Source organism: Cydia amplana, chromosome 15 (assembly GCF_948474715.1).
Source record: "Cydia amplana chromosome 15, ilCydAmpl1.1, whole genome shotgun sequence".
Taxonomy (NCBI): Eukaryota; Metazoa; Arthropoda; class Insecta; order Lepidoptera; family Tortricidae; genus Cydia; species Cydia amplana.
In genome coordinates, this window is record NC_086083.1 from 3762099 (window position 1) to 3777775 (window position 15677).

General features: G+C 41.7%; 1 protein-coding gene across 1 annotated transcript; it reads right to left on the bottom strand.

Annotated features, from left to right (window-relative positions):
* Positions 1-1080: 1080 nt before the first annotated feature.
* LOC134654712 (uncharacterized) lies at positions 1081-4270 on the bottom strand. The gene has a single exon (XM_063510188.1). The coding sequence runs from the start codon at positions 4024-4026 to the stop codon at positions 1081-1083; it is 2946 nt and encodes a 981-aa protein (XP_063366258.1). The 5' UTR covers positions 4027-4270.
* Between the last annotated feature and the right edge of the window lie 11407 nt (positions 4271-15677).

Here is a 15677-nt window from a genome sequence, read left to right on the forward strand (position 1 = left end):
CCAACATGTCATCTCACAGTCCAAAAACAAACAATGACAAAAACACGGGTTAATAAAGGTTTATAACTAGATCAATATATAGCGAACATCCAGTGCATTGCAAATTTAAAACACTTTTTATGGTAAGCAAACAAAACCAATTGTCAATCATTTTGTTTAGCATACAAAATATGAAATCTATCTTGTATCATATATATACTTTCTATTGCTTTCATTATGAAATGAACTCTTAAAAGACCAAGCAACTTACATTTCTACGCACCTCCCGTCATCAGTGAGAGCGACGATCGTGAGCTCTCAGGTGGCTGACGTAACCTATCTTTGCAGTGAATGTACGTCCACATTCACCGCAGGTCAGCAGCCCTCCGACAAAATTGTATTTGATGACCGCAGGTGGTCGGGCCTTTAACTCATCACGCTTCGCGTAGTTCCACTCGCCTCTGCTCTTCAAAGGCTTGCACTTTTGTATTCATTGTATGCTTTCACTTCGGCCGATCTTGTGCCGAAGTCTCCCAGTGCGATGGTTCAATATAGCACCTCCATACAGGTGAAAACAATCATCCAATTTCTATGTGGGCATTTGAATTCACAATCCCGCTTTCTGAGATGTAATCATTCACAGATTTAATGCTCAGTAAAAGGGGTTCAGCACTCAAACCACTGCTTTCAGCAACATTTCTTTTATTACATTGATATACAGGATTAGTTTAAGATTACAATAATATCAAATCGAACATAACCTCGGGCAACGCGCGCCGCCATATCTGATAGTTCTCTCTCTCTACCATAGATACAATAACCCAAAAGTATAAAGCCAGGTGCGTACTACATGATTATCAGTGTAAAGCCACATACAGAACATTAACTAGGTGTTCAAGCTTGGATGTCTTGAGTATTAAATAAAAATCGCAGATACTTAAAAAGCTTCTAATTCTGGTTCCACAGAGGTACTTAAGATTACATTGTATGAAAAAATATATTTTGCGAGTGTGACGCGCACATGAGCGTGTATCTCAGAGCCTAATGGCTCGCTAGGCGTCTATAGAGTCGGCGGGGGCCGCGGCTGATGGGCCAACTGGTTTAGTGGTGTACGGTCCCCGCTTCCCCTTCGTTGGTAGGAGCCGCAACATCCTGGGGGCCCTTGGAGGCGTCAGCCTTCAAGGCTTCATGAGTGTCGTCCAGCAGTGGGCAGAGGTACTTCACACCTCGTTTATAAGTGCCCGTTACTGTGGCAACTTCGGCCACTCGCGAAATCCCGTCGGCGCCAGGAAACAATTTGGCGATTCGTCCAAGCCGCCAGTGTAGGGGAGGAGTATTCTCTTCCTTGATGAGGACCAGGTCACCCAGTTGAAGATCTCGTCCTGGAACACGCCACTTCGTCCGTTGTTGGAGCTCGCAGACGTATTCCAATTGCCAGCACCGCCAGAAGTGCTGTCTTAATGCCTCGAGCCTCTGAAACCTATCTAAACGGTTTGGGTTTATATCCGCGAGGTGGGGCGACGGCAACGAAGTGAGCGCGCGGCCGATGATGAAGTGACCTGGGGTTAAGGGTTGGAAATCGTTTGGTGAGGACGACAAAGGACATAAAGGACGACTGTTAAGGATAGATTCTACCTGACTAAAGAGAGTTGCCAATTCTTCATAGGTTAAATGAGCGTTACCTAACGATAATATAAGCGTTAATATACGATTGAGGTGAAATTTTGCCGATTTGACTCCTGCTTCCCACAAACCACCAAAGTGAGGAGCATATGCCGGTTGGAATTTAAATTGTATTCCCTCATTTGCTGCAAAATTGCAAACCGTGTCTGAGTTTGAAGTAAGATAATCGCTAATTTCCTTGGCCGCTCCTACAAAATTACGTCCATTATCGCAGAATATTTCGCGAGGTCGCCCTCTACGAGAGATAAAACGTCGCAGCGAAAGTATGAACGAATCCGTCGACAGCGTGCTTACTGCCTCTAAATGCAAACATTTGTACCGGAAACAAACAAATATAGCTAAATAGCACTTTGTTATTTTGCAACCTCTGCCATGCCTGTCTGTAATCATAAAGGGACCGGCGAAGTCTACGCCGACACTAAGGAAAGGAAAATCAGGCGTTACGCGCTGAGAAGGCAGAGCGCCCATCAAAGGAGCAGAAGTGTTGCCAGCTGCGCGGCGACAGGTGACGCATTGTTGCGATACGGTGCGCGCAAGCGTGCGCCCCGATACGGGCCATACCGTCTCGCGAACGGCGGCTAGAAGCAGCTGAGGAGGAGCGTGCAGGAGACGGATGTGTTCCTGTTGAAACAGCAATCTAGTCAATCTATGTTTAGAGTGTAACAGCATTGGGTGGCGTTTGTCAAATGGATAAAACGACGAGGACAGACGTCCACCAACTCTGAGAAGCTTGTCGTCTTCATCGTAAAATGGGTTCAATGATAAAATAGGGCTTTTAGGGCCTAGAGGTTGCTTGTCACGCAACAAATTCAATTCAAGGGGGAAACTAGCCTGTTGTGACAAAGCGACCAGTTTTTTAAACGAAACCTCGAGCTCCTCAGGTTGTAGCACACCCGTAGTTTTATTGGATGAAGGGCGGCAGTTATGCGCAAACCTAAGCATATAAGCTACCGCACGTTGTAAATGTGTAAGTTTCGAATATCGATCGAAATCAATAACATTGTTTTTTTGCGAATCGTCAGTAATCGCGACGTTAACCTTTAGCTCGGGTAAATCGAGTTCCGAGTTTGAGGAAAACTGAGGCCAGTTATTTTGTGGCTCGTATAAGAAAGATGGCCCGGTCCACCACATGTGCAAATCAGGTAAGCGACGCGCTTCGACCCCTCTAGATGGGTAGTCAGCCGGATTTAACGCGGTTGGAACGTGACGAAACTCACTGCCATCGGTGAGTTCTAAAATATGAGCCACGCGATTGGCAACAAACGTTTTTAATTTGGTTTGATTAGTTTTAAGCCATGCGATTACAATTGACGAGTCAGTCCAATAAAATTTCTGCGCAATCTGGCAGCGCAACGTCTTAGAAACAGCTGACGCGAGCTGCGCGCCTAGAAGGCAAGCGCATAATTCCAATCGCGGAATAGTCGTAGCCTGGACCGGCGCGACCTTGGCCTTGGCGCACAGCAACCTGACTACAACATCGCCCCTCTCATTAGTGGACTTTAAATAAATACAGGCCGCGTATGCAACTGAGCTTGCATCACAAAAGACGTGCATCTCGATATGCGTCGGCGAGTCGCAAAGTACATTACGAGGTATTTGGAGCGAAGTTAAAGACGCTAACCCGTTAACAAAGTCCTGCCAAGACTCGTTTATGTAACTCGGCACGGGAACATCCCAGTCGATTTTTTCAATCCATAATTTTTGAATTAAAACTTTAGGTATAATCGTCAGCAAACACAAGAGGCCTAGGGGATCAAATATTTTACACGAGTCCGATAAAATTGAACGTTTCGTAGGGTGGCCGTCCTTGGCAGAGTATTGAGTAGGAAAATGAATGACATCTGCCTCAGAGTCCCAGCCCACTCCTAGCGTGTGCGACGACGAGCTAATGATCAAGCTACCTTTATTTTCACTGGCGTTTTGTGAGTCGTGCAAAATTGACGATAAATTTGAGCGATATTTGCGCAAGGGAAAACAACCAGCTGCCAGCGCACGCTCAACCGACTCTTTAATATAACGCAATTCCTCCTCTGTGTCTGATCCCGTTAATAAATCGTCAACTAAAAAATCATTTTGAATTATGGTCTTAATTTTTTCATCTGCACATTCCTCGCCCAACTGCCACAAACAGCGTGTACTCAAAAAACTAGCACTTGAAAATCCGTAAGTGACCGTGTTAAGCCTTAAAGTTTTTAAAGGCTCGTTCTCATTGGAGCGCCAGAGGATTAATTGTAAATCGCGGTCGCATTCCTGAACCAGGACCTGCCGATACATCTTAGCGACATCCCCAGTTAAAACATATTTGTAAGTACGAAACCTCAGAAGAATGTTAAACAACGAATCTTGGATCGTCGGCCCAACCATCTGTAGGTCGTTTATAGAATAGCCAGACGTAGTGGGGGCACTGCCATTGAAAACGACCCTTAATTTTGTAGATTCGCTGGAGGGCTTTTGCACAGAATGATGTGACACAAAAAAAGAAGGATCCGGAATGTCAGAATCGGACACAGAGAGATGGCCTAATTCGGCATATTCATTTATAAATTGCTGGTAAGCTGTTTTCAAATCAGGGTTGCGTTTGAATCGTTTCTCTAATGCAAAGAACCGTTTTTTAGCATATCGATACGAATCCCCTAAACAATCGGGTTCCGTAACTAATGGCAAACGCACGTGAAACCTACCGTTATCGTCACGATAAGTGTGAGTGACAAAGTGTTGCTCACATTCCGCCTCTAAATCGGTAAACGGTTGACTAGGTTGGGGCACCTGCTCCAGCTGCCAGAATTTGGTAAGCGAGTCGTCGAGATTATCACTGGTGTACAAGTGATTGCATTGTAAAGAGGAATTGAACGACTTATCGTTCAACATTGAAAATGCATTGTACTTACTGACCACTAACCAACCTAGTTTCGATTTGCGCAAAACAAGCGAATCGTGCCCTATATCAATTTGCTGGCCTTCAACCAGACTCCAAAAAACGTCACCGCCAAGTAAAATATCTACAGGTCCGGGCTGATTAAAATTAGGATCAGCGAGCGTTTTATTACGTGGCCACTGGACGCTCGACACATCGACATACTCTAGTGGCAAAGTGCTATTAATTACAGGCAGCGCTAAACATGCGATATCGAATTTAGATTTTTTATCATGTTTAGACCGAATTTGCACAAAGCAGCGCTCCGGATTACTAGATATAGGAACGTCGGACAATCCGAAAAGCTTGGAATTACTGGGCAGCGGTGCGAGTTGCAATTTCTGTTTAAAACTGCTTGTAACAATAGAAGGCATGCTTCCGCAATCTAAAAACGCGCGCGCTATTACATAATCATTAATAGCCGGGCTATATATGTCTATGTACGCGGTAGGCAAGAGTATTTGATTTGAGCGCGACACGGTCACATTCGACGACAGCCCGAGCTCGGGCTCCGAACGCGGCGGAGGCGCATCTACGGGCGCAGCGGCAACCTGAGGAGTCTCCCTATGCAACAAAGTATTATGGCGCTTCTTACAAGTGTGACACGGAGCTACTCTGCAGCGATGAGAAGTGTGCCCCTTCCGCAAACAGTTGAGACAAAGGCGTAACCTTGACGCTCCGGAGATCCGGTCTTCAACTGGCAGGGACAGGAATGACGAGCAATCGTAAATCCGGTGCTCGCCGTTGCAGAACACACAGGCAGGAGGAGAGGCCGAGGCCGAAGCAGCAGGAGTGGCTGAAACCGCAAAACATTTGGTGCTAGACTTCTCGCGTTTATTATGAGGCGAGGCAATAGGTTCGCGTTTATTATTATTATTAGTGATAGGCTTATCAGATTTATTACGCTGAACCGATTCCAAAACATCCGCACGTCCCTTTAAAAAGCGATTAAAATCGGCCAATGACGGCATATCATCATTTGAAAATGAATTACTTTTAAATTCCTCCCATTTTAAACTCGTATTACTATCAAGTTTATTCGCGACCATATGTATAAGAAGCGTGTCCCACTTATCAGTGGGCTGGCCCAACGTATTTAAAGCCCGTTTTGGACACATGATCCACTAAATAGCGCAAGGACTTTGCCGATTCGCGACCAATCTGTTGTAAGTTAAACAATGAGTTTAAATGGTTGCTAATCAGCTGTTTTTTGTTGTCATATCTCTCGCAGAGTAGACGCCATGCCTCAGCATAATTATTGTCCGACACTTCTAAATTACTTATCACCTGAGCCGCTTCACCGTCCAAATAAGAATTTAGATAGTGAAATTTGTGAATCGGCTTGATGTGGTCGGAACTGTGAATGAGTGAATCAAATGTGTCTCTAAATTCGAGCCACTTAAAATACGAACCATCGAAACTAGTGATTTTAATCACAGGCAAACGAAAATTTAAACCGTTGCATACATTGTCATGACCACAGTTACTTTGAACTTCAGACTTTACGCTGGCGAAATCAGATCTTTCGGCTATCTTATCAATAATTTTCTGCGCCGTTGCAATAAGAGAAATAAAATCATTTTCCATCTCTTCTCTTATGTCAATTTCGGACTGCATATCAGATGTAGTCGCAATTTCTATTTCAGTTTGGATCTGGTCGAATTGTGTGAACATATTACGAAAACGATCCAACTTCAACGAAAGTTCGTCTACATCTTTCGAGGAAATATTTTCCTGAGCATTCAATTCCACAATGTAATTTTTAAATTTAGTAATACGCCCCTTAATGGACGTTCTAGTAGGAATCAACGTAGCCATTATATGAAAAAGATCCGATTTCAATTAAAAACAGCGAATGAGGAAATGAGAAATCAAAAATAAAATATTGGAATAAATACGTAAATTTTTCCGGCCTATGTTCACAGTCACAGTGGTTGGCTCGGTCGGCAACAGTGCTATGCGGAATGCAGGAGTCAGCGGAAAACGCACCGCAGCTGCAGCTGAGTAGTGGCTGTTGCCGGGAGCGATGCGACCGGTTGTTATCTGTAACACGGTGAACACTTGTGTTACTATGGAATGCAATGGAATTTTTTGCGTTGAGATTTAACTGTGCGTAATTAGTAAAATCGCTAGACAGTATTCTATATAGCACAAAGTGGGAGTATGCTTTATGAAATAACGGACTGTTTAAATTAAGTTGAAGAAATTAACTAATAAGAATGTCACTCAAATAAGCGTTCTGTTCTTTAATAGTTTTAAGTTCTTAAATTGTCGTGAAAGACTATAGGTTTTAAGTTTGGCTATAAAGCAGCGATCAGATTATTTCACTGACACTAGCTATTAAATGAGGATACGTGCTAAAAAATGTTTACGTCACTAGTGCAATAAAATGGCATACAATTAAACTTAAGCACGGCGAAGGGTGAAGACGGCAAAGCTAAATAGTCAAGTAGGTGGAGGATAGTACGAGCAGAAAAATAGGAAATATGAAGGAATGGTGCACTTCCCTTGCTAAACCTTGGCTGCGGCGGCGTAGTTCTGACCGGCGGCGGGCTTGAAGTAAGGGTGTCTGCAGCTTCCAAAATGGCGTCGTAAATCTCCGAATATATATTTGTACAGTTCAACTGGCGTCGTAGATAGGTACAATAGGCGTCGTAAGTCCAGAATACTGCGTTGACGCCGGGATGTCCAATTTCTGCCACGTTGTAGCTGTCGTGACCTTTGCTCTCTTCACACGTAGAAATTCCGTTCGACTCGGGCAGAAGCAATCGTTGCGTATTAATCACGTCGATGGGTCACCATGTTCAAGCTTGGATGTCTTGAGTATTAAATAAAAATCGCAGATACTTAAAAAGCTTCTAATTCTGGTTCCACAGAGGTACTTAAGATTACATTGTATGAAAAAATATATTTTGCGAGTGTGACGCGCACATGAGCGTGTATCTCAGAGCCTAATGGCTCGCTAGGCGTCTATAGAGTCGGCGGGGGGCGCGGCTGATGGGCCAACTGGTTTAGTGGTGTACGGTCCCCGCTTCCCCTTCGTTGGTAGGAGCCGCAACACTAGGTATTGTGATGCTTATACAGGTGCAAAACAAAGTGGCGAGAATATAAATTGGAATACTGTTAAGAAGGCTAATATTTATCTAATAGTTTGAAGCTCTAAGTTCTGTTAACGAAATTGAAAGTTGGCCCAAATGTATGGGCAGCCATTTTGTAACGGGATTTTACCGTTACACCGTAGCGGTCCACAGGCGATAGCTCGGCGGATAATAGAAATTGCAAAACTCTAAGCATGAAATAAGATACAATTAACACTATTTTAAGCATATTAGCACTATAAGCAAACACAATCTTAAATCTAATAACGTTTTAACACTTACCCTTTACTCGGGGTGCAAGACGGAACCTAACTACGTTTTAATTTATGCAGATGCATAAATTAAAACTAATATTGAATACTGTCTCTCTATAAGACTATTAAATTATTTTAAAATAAAATGAGGCCCGTCCGGCGCGTGTAGAGTCACGGCGCGAGGCTCGTGAACGCAGCCGGACGGCCGATCTCTAAGGCGATTGGAAACAGAGTGGGGCGCGGAGTGATGGCCGGTCGTATAAGTAGGGCAAAGCTGCTGACATCGGTCGTTCGGCCGAAAGTACACTCGCGCACAGAAACGTTACGTTCTCGAAACTCACTTTTTGCACTTCTGTTGTTTAAGTATTGCACGGCAGAATTGCGCTCTAACAAAAGCTAAGCATGTGGCGAAACAGTCCCACAGACTGATTTGAGTACATGCTTCTTACACTGCGGCGGAATGGTCCTATAGACCCCCTGAATGCATTATTTTTGAGCGGCAAATTAGCTTAAACCCTGTGGCGAAACAGTCCCTAAGACTGATCTGATTACAAGGGTTTTTGTTTTAATGCGGCAGAATAGTCCTATAGACTACCCTGATTGCATTATATTTGATAAAATTACCAAGTAAATAGGTGGGTAGTTTGAAGTACTAACCATTTTGGTAATCGGATTTATTGGCGCGGCCTCCGACGACGATGATGAATCTGAAGACGAACATGTGGAGCACGAAGAGGATGAGGAAGAACGACGGTTACGTGTAAGATCTTTTTTGAGCTTCTTTAGGCGTTTCGCCAACAACTCAAGTTCCTCCTCGTTCTTTCGCTTCGGCATGTCGAATCACAAAATCCACGAACTTTGTTGACACAAGCGGAGTGGCGCGATTACTGACTCCAAAACAAATGCGTATTCGCATGTGAACATCTGATGAAGATTTGCAAGTGTTTAAAAAAATCCAACAGATTTTGTTCGCCATTTTGTCACTATGGATGAAACCTGGAACTATCACTACATCCCGGAGACGAAACATCAGTCGAAACAATGGGTTGGTCATGGTGAGCCAACTCCAAAGAAAGCCATATGCATTCCGTCTGCTGGAAAGGTGATGGCGTCTGTGTTTTGGGACGCAAAGGGATACTTTTAATTGACTACCTGGCCAAGAGAAAATCTATAACTGGAGCATACTACGCATAACTTTTGGATCAGTTACAGGCAGCAATAGCTGAAAAACGTCCAGCTTTGGCAAAAGATCATGTGATTTTTCACCATGACAACGCTCCGGTGCATTCAAGTCGTGTCGCTGCACAAAAATTGTCGTAGTTACGATTGGAACTTCTTCCACACCCTGCTTATTCACCAGATTTGGCTTCGTCGGACTATCACCTCTTCCCGAAACTGAAAACATTTCTCTTAGGGCGAAATTTTAAGTCCGATGAGGAGGTTATATGGTAGGTCAATGTGCATTTCGAGGCCCTTGAAGAGACGCACTTCCGTGAAGGCATAGAGATGTTGCAGACTCGTTGGAATAAGTGCGTACAACTTCGGGGGGATTACGTAGAGAAATAAAATAAATACATTTGCAATATTATTATTTTTTGATATGAAACCAAGTTTCTTCTCAAACAACCCTCGTACTTACATTACAATGTGAGTTAAGTAAATTCGTGGAAGCGTATACATTAGCGAATAAGGAAACTAAAACACTAATGCTCTAGCTACCTAGAGCATTAGTTAATAATTTTATTTTAAGGTTTGGAATTCCAAAATGCATAACAACAGATAGGGGTTCAGAATTTATTTCATCCACCATGACAGAAGTATGTAGATTACTAGACATTGAAAAATTAAACACCACAGCATACCATCACGAAACAATAGGAGCATTAGAAAATTCACATAAAAATTTAGGTTCATTTTACGAATACAATGCAACTAACATCCTGAGACATGGAGTCATTGGCTTCCCTTTTGGTGTTTTTGTTACAACAATACAGTTCACACAGCAACCAAATATGCCCCATACGAACTAGTGTTCGGAAAACCTTGTGAAATTCCAAGTAGATTAAGTAATTTTGTAGAACCATTGTATAATGTTGATAACTATAGTTTAGAATTAAAGTACCGTTTACAAGTGGCGCATAAAGATGCGCGCGAAAACCTGTTAAAAGTGAAAAAGGACCGTAAAAGTGCATACGACAAAAAACTTAATCCAGTGACATATAAGTGTGGTGATAAAGTGTTAGTGCGTAACGAAACCGGTGGAAAACTTGACTGTTTGTACGACGGCCCTTATCTTGTTTTAGAAGATAAGGAACCCAATGTCATTATACAAAAATGTAACAAACATGAAACGGTTCAGAAAAACCAAACTAAACTTTTTGTACCTAGCATTTAAGGTCTTAATTGTACTTAATTGTAATAGTACTGTAATTGTACGTAACGTCAAAGAAAAATGTTATTGTCAAACATTTTTCTTTGCCAACTACCCCTGTAATGTGGTATAGTATAGCGAGACAGATGAGATTATTGAGTTAGTAGTAAACGGATCATTTAAGAGAGCATGTTTAATTTAATAACCTCTCTACCCCTCTCGTCACCTCACTATTTTGTATCTAAAGACTCATTTAAACGGCGCGCGAACTCACATGCGATTTAAGTCACATTGCGGACTATTGAGATAAGCGCGCTGTCCACGTCGATCGCCCTCTCCCGCACCGGTAGTAATTGTCTCCCACTCCCACAGGCCATCATGCATTAACGACATCTTCATGGCGAATTTCCACGAGTAGAAGTTTTTGGCACCGTTTAATTTTTCTATGGCCACGTGGCCCGAACCGGCCGACATGGCTCCAACGGGCCCTACAACGGGTTGGTCCACCATGCTCCCTCCTTGAGTAGGTAATTCGATTAAATGAATGTGCTTTCTTACTTGCTTCTCTTCGCAGCGTGGGCTGGTCCCCGTAACCTATTAAGTATATCGTGGGGCGTACGCAGAGTGCGCATGGACCCCGCAGACTAAGGGATGACTTACTTGAAGTACACGAAGGAAACTCAGTCGACTCTGTAAACTTATATTGTGAATTAACATACAGCAAAAGACTTGTAACATTAGAACTCTAGGAACGGAGCGACGGATATCGATGCTATCGTGACGAGAGGTTTCGAGAAAGAGATCGAGAGTATCATGGCGTCAGACATGCTTAGATAAAATAGACACGTCATACCATAGAGCAAAATAAGATTAAGTGACGCATATACTGACAGACTTCAATACCTTTAACCATGAAAACTAACGCGTGGTTAGCAAATTCAGGAGTTTTTTTAGATTTCCATAGTTTACAAAACCCACAAGATCGTCTGTGTGAACATTGTATTGAATTTGGGGAGAAATTGACATTTCATCAAATACTAATGTACACAGACGATCTTGTGGCAACATCTTTGAAACTGTGTCATTTAATTGATCAAAAATAATACTATTAATTCCTGTTGTTAATTTAATTTGCGCTAGGCCGCTAGCAATCATTTTAGGAGCTTCTTAGATGGTAAAGTCAAATGCTTACACATTAGTGTGTAAGCTTTTGGGCTTTTCTTATAAATCGACAGTGACAAGATTTTCTCTTCCATTGTAAATCTATAGCCATGTTTCTTTTTTTGACCCTCGAACACCTGCATCCTAGTAAACAGTTTTGCTGATTCCGACATATGCTGGGCAAATCTCTCAAAATCTCTGCTAGCTAGACGTAACTTAATTTTTAGAACCTTTTGCCGCAATCTTCTTATTTCGTTTTTTTTCTGCCGTAGTTTTCGTGAGCACCTTGCTTCAGTTTTAGATTGTAAATACTTAAAGGTTTAGTCTGAAAAAAAAAGATGAAGTTTAGAATTTATAATAAGGGTTATAACATAATAAAGCTTTGGTTTCCTCCGAAAGCGGTGCCGTCATATAGCCGCCGTTTCCATACAAATACTACGACATCCATATTTAGCCGTATTATTTAGTATGGAGACGGCCGCTATATGACGGCACCGCTATCCTAGGAAAACCGATCTTAAGGGTTTCAACTGGTTATATCCCCTTATAAGGGTATAATAGTACCTACTGAAGTGGGACCGGTTTAGGAGAGAGGGTGGTTTATGAGTGATACATGCAACGGTTGGACATCAATTGTATTTTATAATAAAATGTGCGGGTTTATATTGGAAAGCATTTCCTTTGTTCTCTACACGAGGTCTAAGTACAAGGTTGAAGGAAATGTAGCATTATTTTTATGTTTGCAATATCGGATTACATGGTATCATATTACATTCGGAAATGAACAATTAATTTATTAAATCGATTCGCGGTAGGTGGTCTCATCTGTATCAGTCACTCCATGCTACACGTCCTTCCTTTTTTTTGAGACAAAAATACATTATTATGTCTGTTTTTGTCTTTACATTATCATGTGGTTTTTAGGGTTCCGTAGCCAAATGGCAAAAAACGGAACCCTTATAGATTCGTCATGTCTGTCTGTCTGTCCGTCTGTCTGTCCGTCCGTATGTCACAGTCACTTTTTTCCGAAACTATAAGAACTATAATGTTGAAACTTGGTAAGTAGATGTATTCTGTGAACCACATTAAGATTTTCATACAAAAATAGAAAAAAAAAATTTTTTTTGGGGTTCCCCATACTTAGAAAACTCAAAAAAATTTTTTTCATCAGACCCATACGTGTGGGGTATCTATGGATAGGTCTTCAAAAATGATATTGAGGTTTCTAATATCATTTTTTTCTAAACTGAATAGTTTGCGCGAGAGACACTTCCAAAGTGGTAAAATGTGTGTCCCCCCCCCCTGTAACTTCTAAAATAAGAGAATGATAAAACTAAAAAAAATATATGATGTACATTACCATGCAAACTTCCACCGAAAATTGGTTTGAGCAAGATCTAGTAAGTAGTTTTTTTTAATACGTCATAAATCCCCTAAATACGAAACCCTTCATGGGCGAGTCCGACTCGCACTTGGCCGCTTTTTTTTTTTTGCTTATGGCTATGGGCTACATTACGTCATATATGTAAATGATATGGGATTATACATGTTGAAATCATAGTTTGCTATACTTAATACCTAAATTTACACAAAATTAATTTTTCTCTGGTTAACTTATGTCTATGGCTTATACAATGTAGTATGGCGCTAAAATTATGTTTTTATACAATCCTTATTATTGAGTTATGGTTATCTAGAGGCGTCGGTATGATACATGATACATGCCGGGTTTGTTTAATTGCTCTGGTCCTTATACGGTTGGGTTATACGGTCTGGTCCTATTGTCTGTGTTGTTATGATATTTGTCCGTTATTTGACTCTATTTCAATACTGAAGATAGCACTTTCGTATTTGGGTTGATATCTGATTCTATAAGTTTAGTTTTAAGGTTAGCCCTTTTTTTTGTAGGTGCTGATCAGTTGTCTGTTGAAGATAACTAATTTTGATTAAAAATGGCTATGCTGGTTTTGGACTCAACGTATTGGTCGGCCCGCGATAAGGCTGCGGCCTTCGCGGCTGCTCATGGCGCAGCCTTGCTCGGGGTTGCGTTGCGGCCGGTGTGGGGGATCGTCCAGTATATTGCCGTCTTCGGGGCCGAGGTCGGCCATCCTCTAATGTGTCCTGTTAACCCTGCGCCCGGGCTTGGAGAAGTTTTGGCCTCGGAGCTGGGGTTCTACGTTCTACGATACGGACAACGAGTTAATGTACGTGGACTTCCGGCTAACGCCGGCTTCCGACATTCCTGTAATGAGGAATCGACATTGATTCCAATTACTAGTAATTGTAATATTAGAAAAGGTGATTCCTGATTCCTTAATTGGAAGTGTACTTAGTAATTCGATATTGTTAGATTACAAAGTAATCTGGGAATCGGTAATCAGATTACAAAGTAATTTCGAGTAATCGTGGAACCAGGAATCAATTACGAAATGCCCATCTCTGCTTGAGAGTGAATGAACATTCGCTCGATTGTCAACGATGATGGCATCTATCAGTTAATCAAACGGTAAATAAGCAGCTGTTAACGTTACCCACTAACGTTAAAAATGGTGTATCGATACCTTTGACTTAACGTTAGCTCAAATTGACAGCTGCTAACGTTACCATTTTGTTACCGGTAAAGAGTAGTATAACTAACGGTACCTGGTCTAACGTTAGTTACAACTTAACGTTAAATCTGTCACCTTGTGGTAACGATACCAACTTTTTAACGGTATTTAAAGCCCTGGTCTTCTCAATTCTTCTTATTTTCAGCATACTCCTTTCCATACCCCTTTGGCATGAAACTATGGAGGAAACTATGGAAAGATGGAGATGGGCTGGCCACGTTGCCAGACTTCAGGACGAGAGGTGGACCTTAAAGACGACAGCCTGGAAAGGCCCAGACGGCAAGAGAAAAAGAAGACGGCCATTGGCACGCTGGGCTGACGACATTATTAAAGTAGCGGGGGTCAATTGGATATGGGAGGCCCAAGACCGCACAAAATGGAAAAAGCTGGAAGAGGCCTGTATAGGCCTCTGGAGGTATCTCCAAAGAGGGTTCTGGTGAAATTTAGATTTAAGCATAGGTTAAGTTACTAATTTTATCCGTGATATGAAAACCAGAAATAAAAGGCTTTTTTATTTTTTTTTTATTTTTTTTATTATAAAGCCCTGGTAGCTACTTCCGAACCTCGACAATAATGTACTATAACGTTTTAACTTACCACTTATTTCATCAAGGTAAACTTGTATTGCCAGTTTCACATCTTTGTCTCTTATGTTACTAATTTTTGTTTTTGCTAGTTCTATTATTTTTTCCCGCATTACTATAATACTCGTAAACGGGTTCCCTTCATCTGGCATAATATTGTCCGTCAGAAATACACTTCGCATAACATGTATCGCAGAAACACTTTTAGTCGAATGATAATTTTGCATAAATATTACTTGGCACTATTATTATTATGCATACAATACATTTTGCAGCATATTATTTAGCAGAAGATTACTTTTGCCGACTTTCGATTAGCGTAATTGTATATGCCATAATCATCCTGCAGCGTAGTTTTATTGTGGCATAATGTTTTTTTCTGCTAGCAGAAAAATGGATTACGTTAGTAAGAACTGTGACCCCGAAATGTTAGGTTGCAACTGCGGCCTCCTGTATAAAACGAATGGCTGCCAGGAAAGTGGGTTAGGTTAGGTTAGAACTGTGACCTCCTACAAAAACGAACGACTGATTACCTTTAATTCGTCTTGATAACTTTATGCCACCTAAATATTATGCAATGCATTTATCTGCGAAATTAATATTCGTGTAAAAGACGATTATGATCATCAACAGTATGCCATCATTTAGTTCAAGAATATAAAACTCTGCGAAGTGATTGTATGCTAAATGATACTATGCGAAAGGAAATTCTGCCAAACGACATTTCTGCCAAGTAACATTATGCAATATAAATATATGTCAAAAAACGTTCTGCAACACATTAGTAACTCCTCGTAAACATAGCATCGATTTTTTCATTGTACACCTTGAAACCGGCGACGAGTAACTGGTAGCCCGAGGGAGCCTTTAATACCGGATATTCCTCAAAATATTCTTGAAGACTAGTGCCGGCCAGGAAGTTCTTATTAAGTCGATATGATGCAGTGGCTGCCCATTTTTCTTCTACAAGATGCCATGGCTCTAAAGAGTTTCGAAGCCACGCTAATTGCTCTTCCAACTCTTC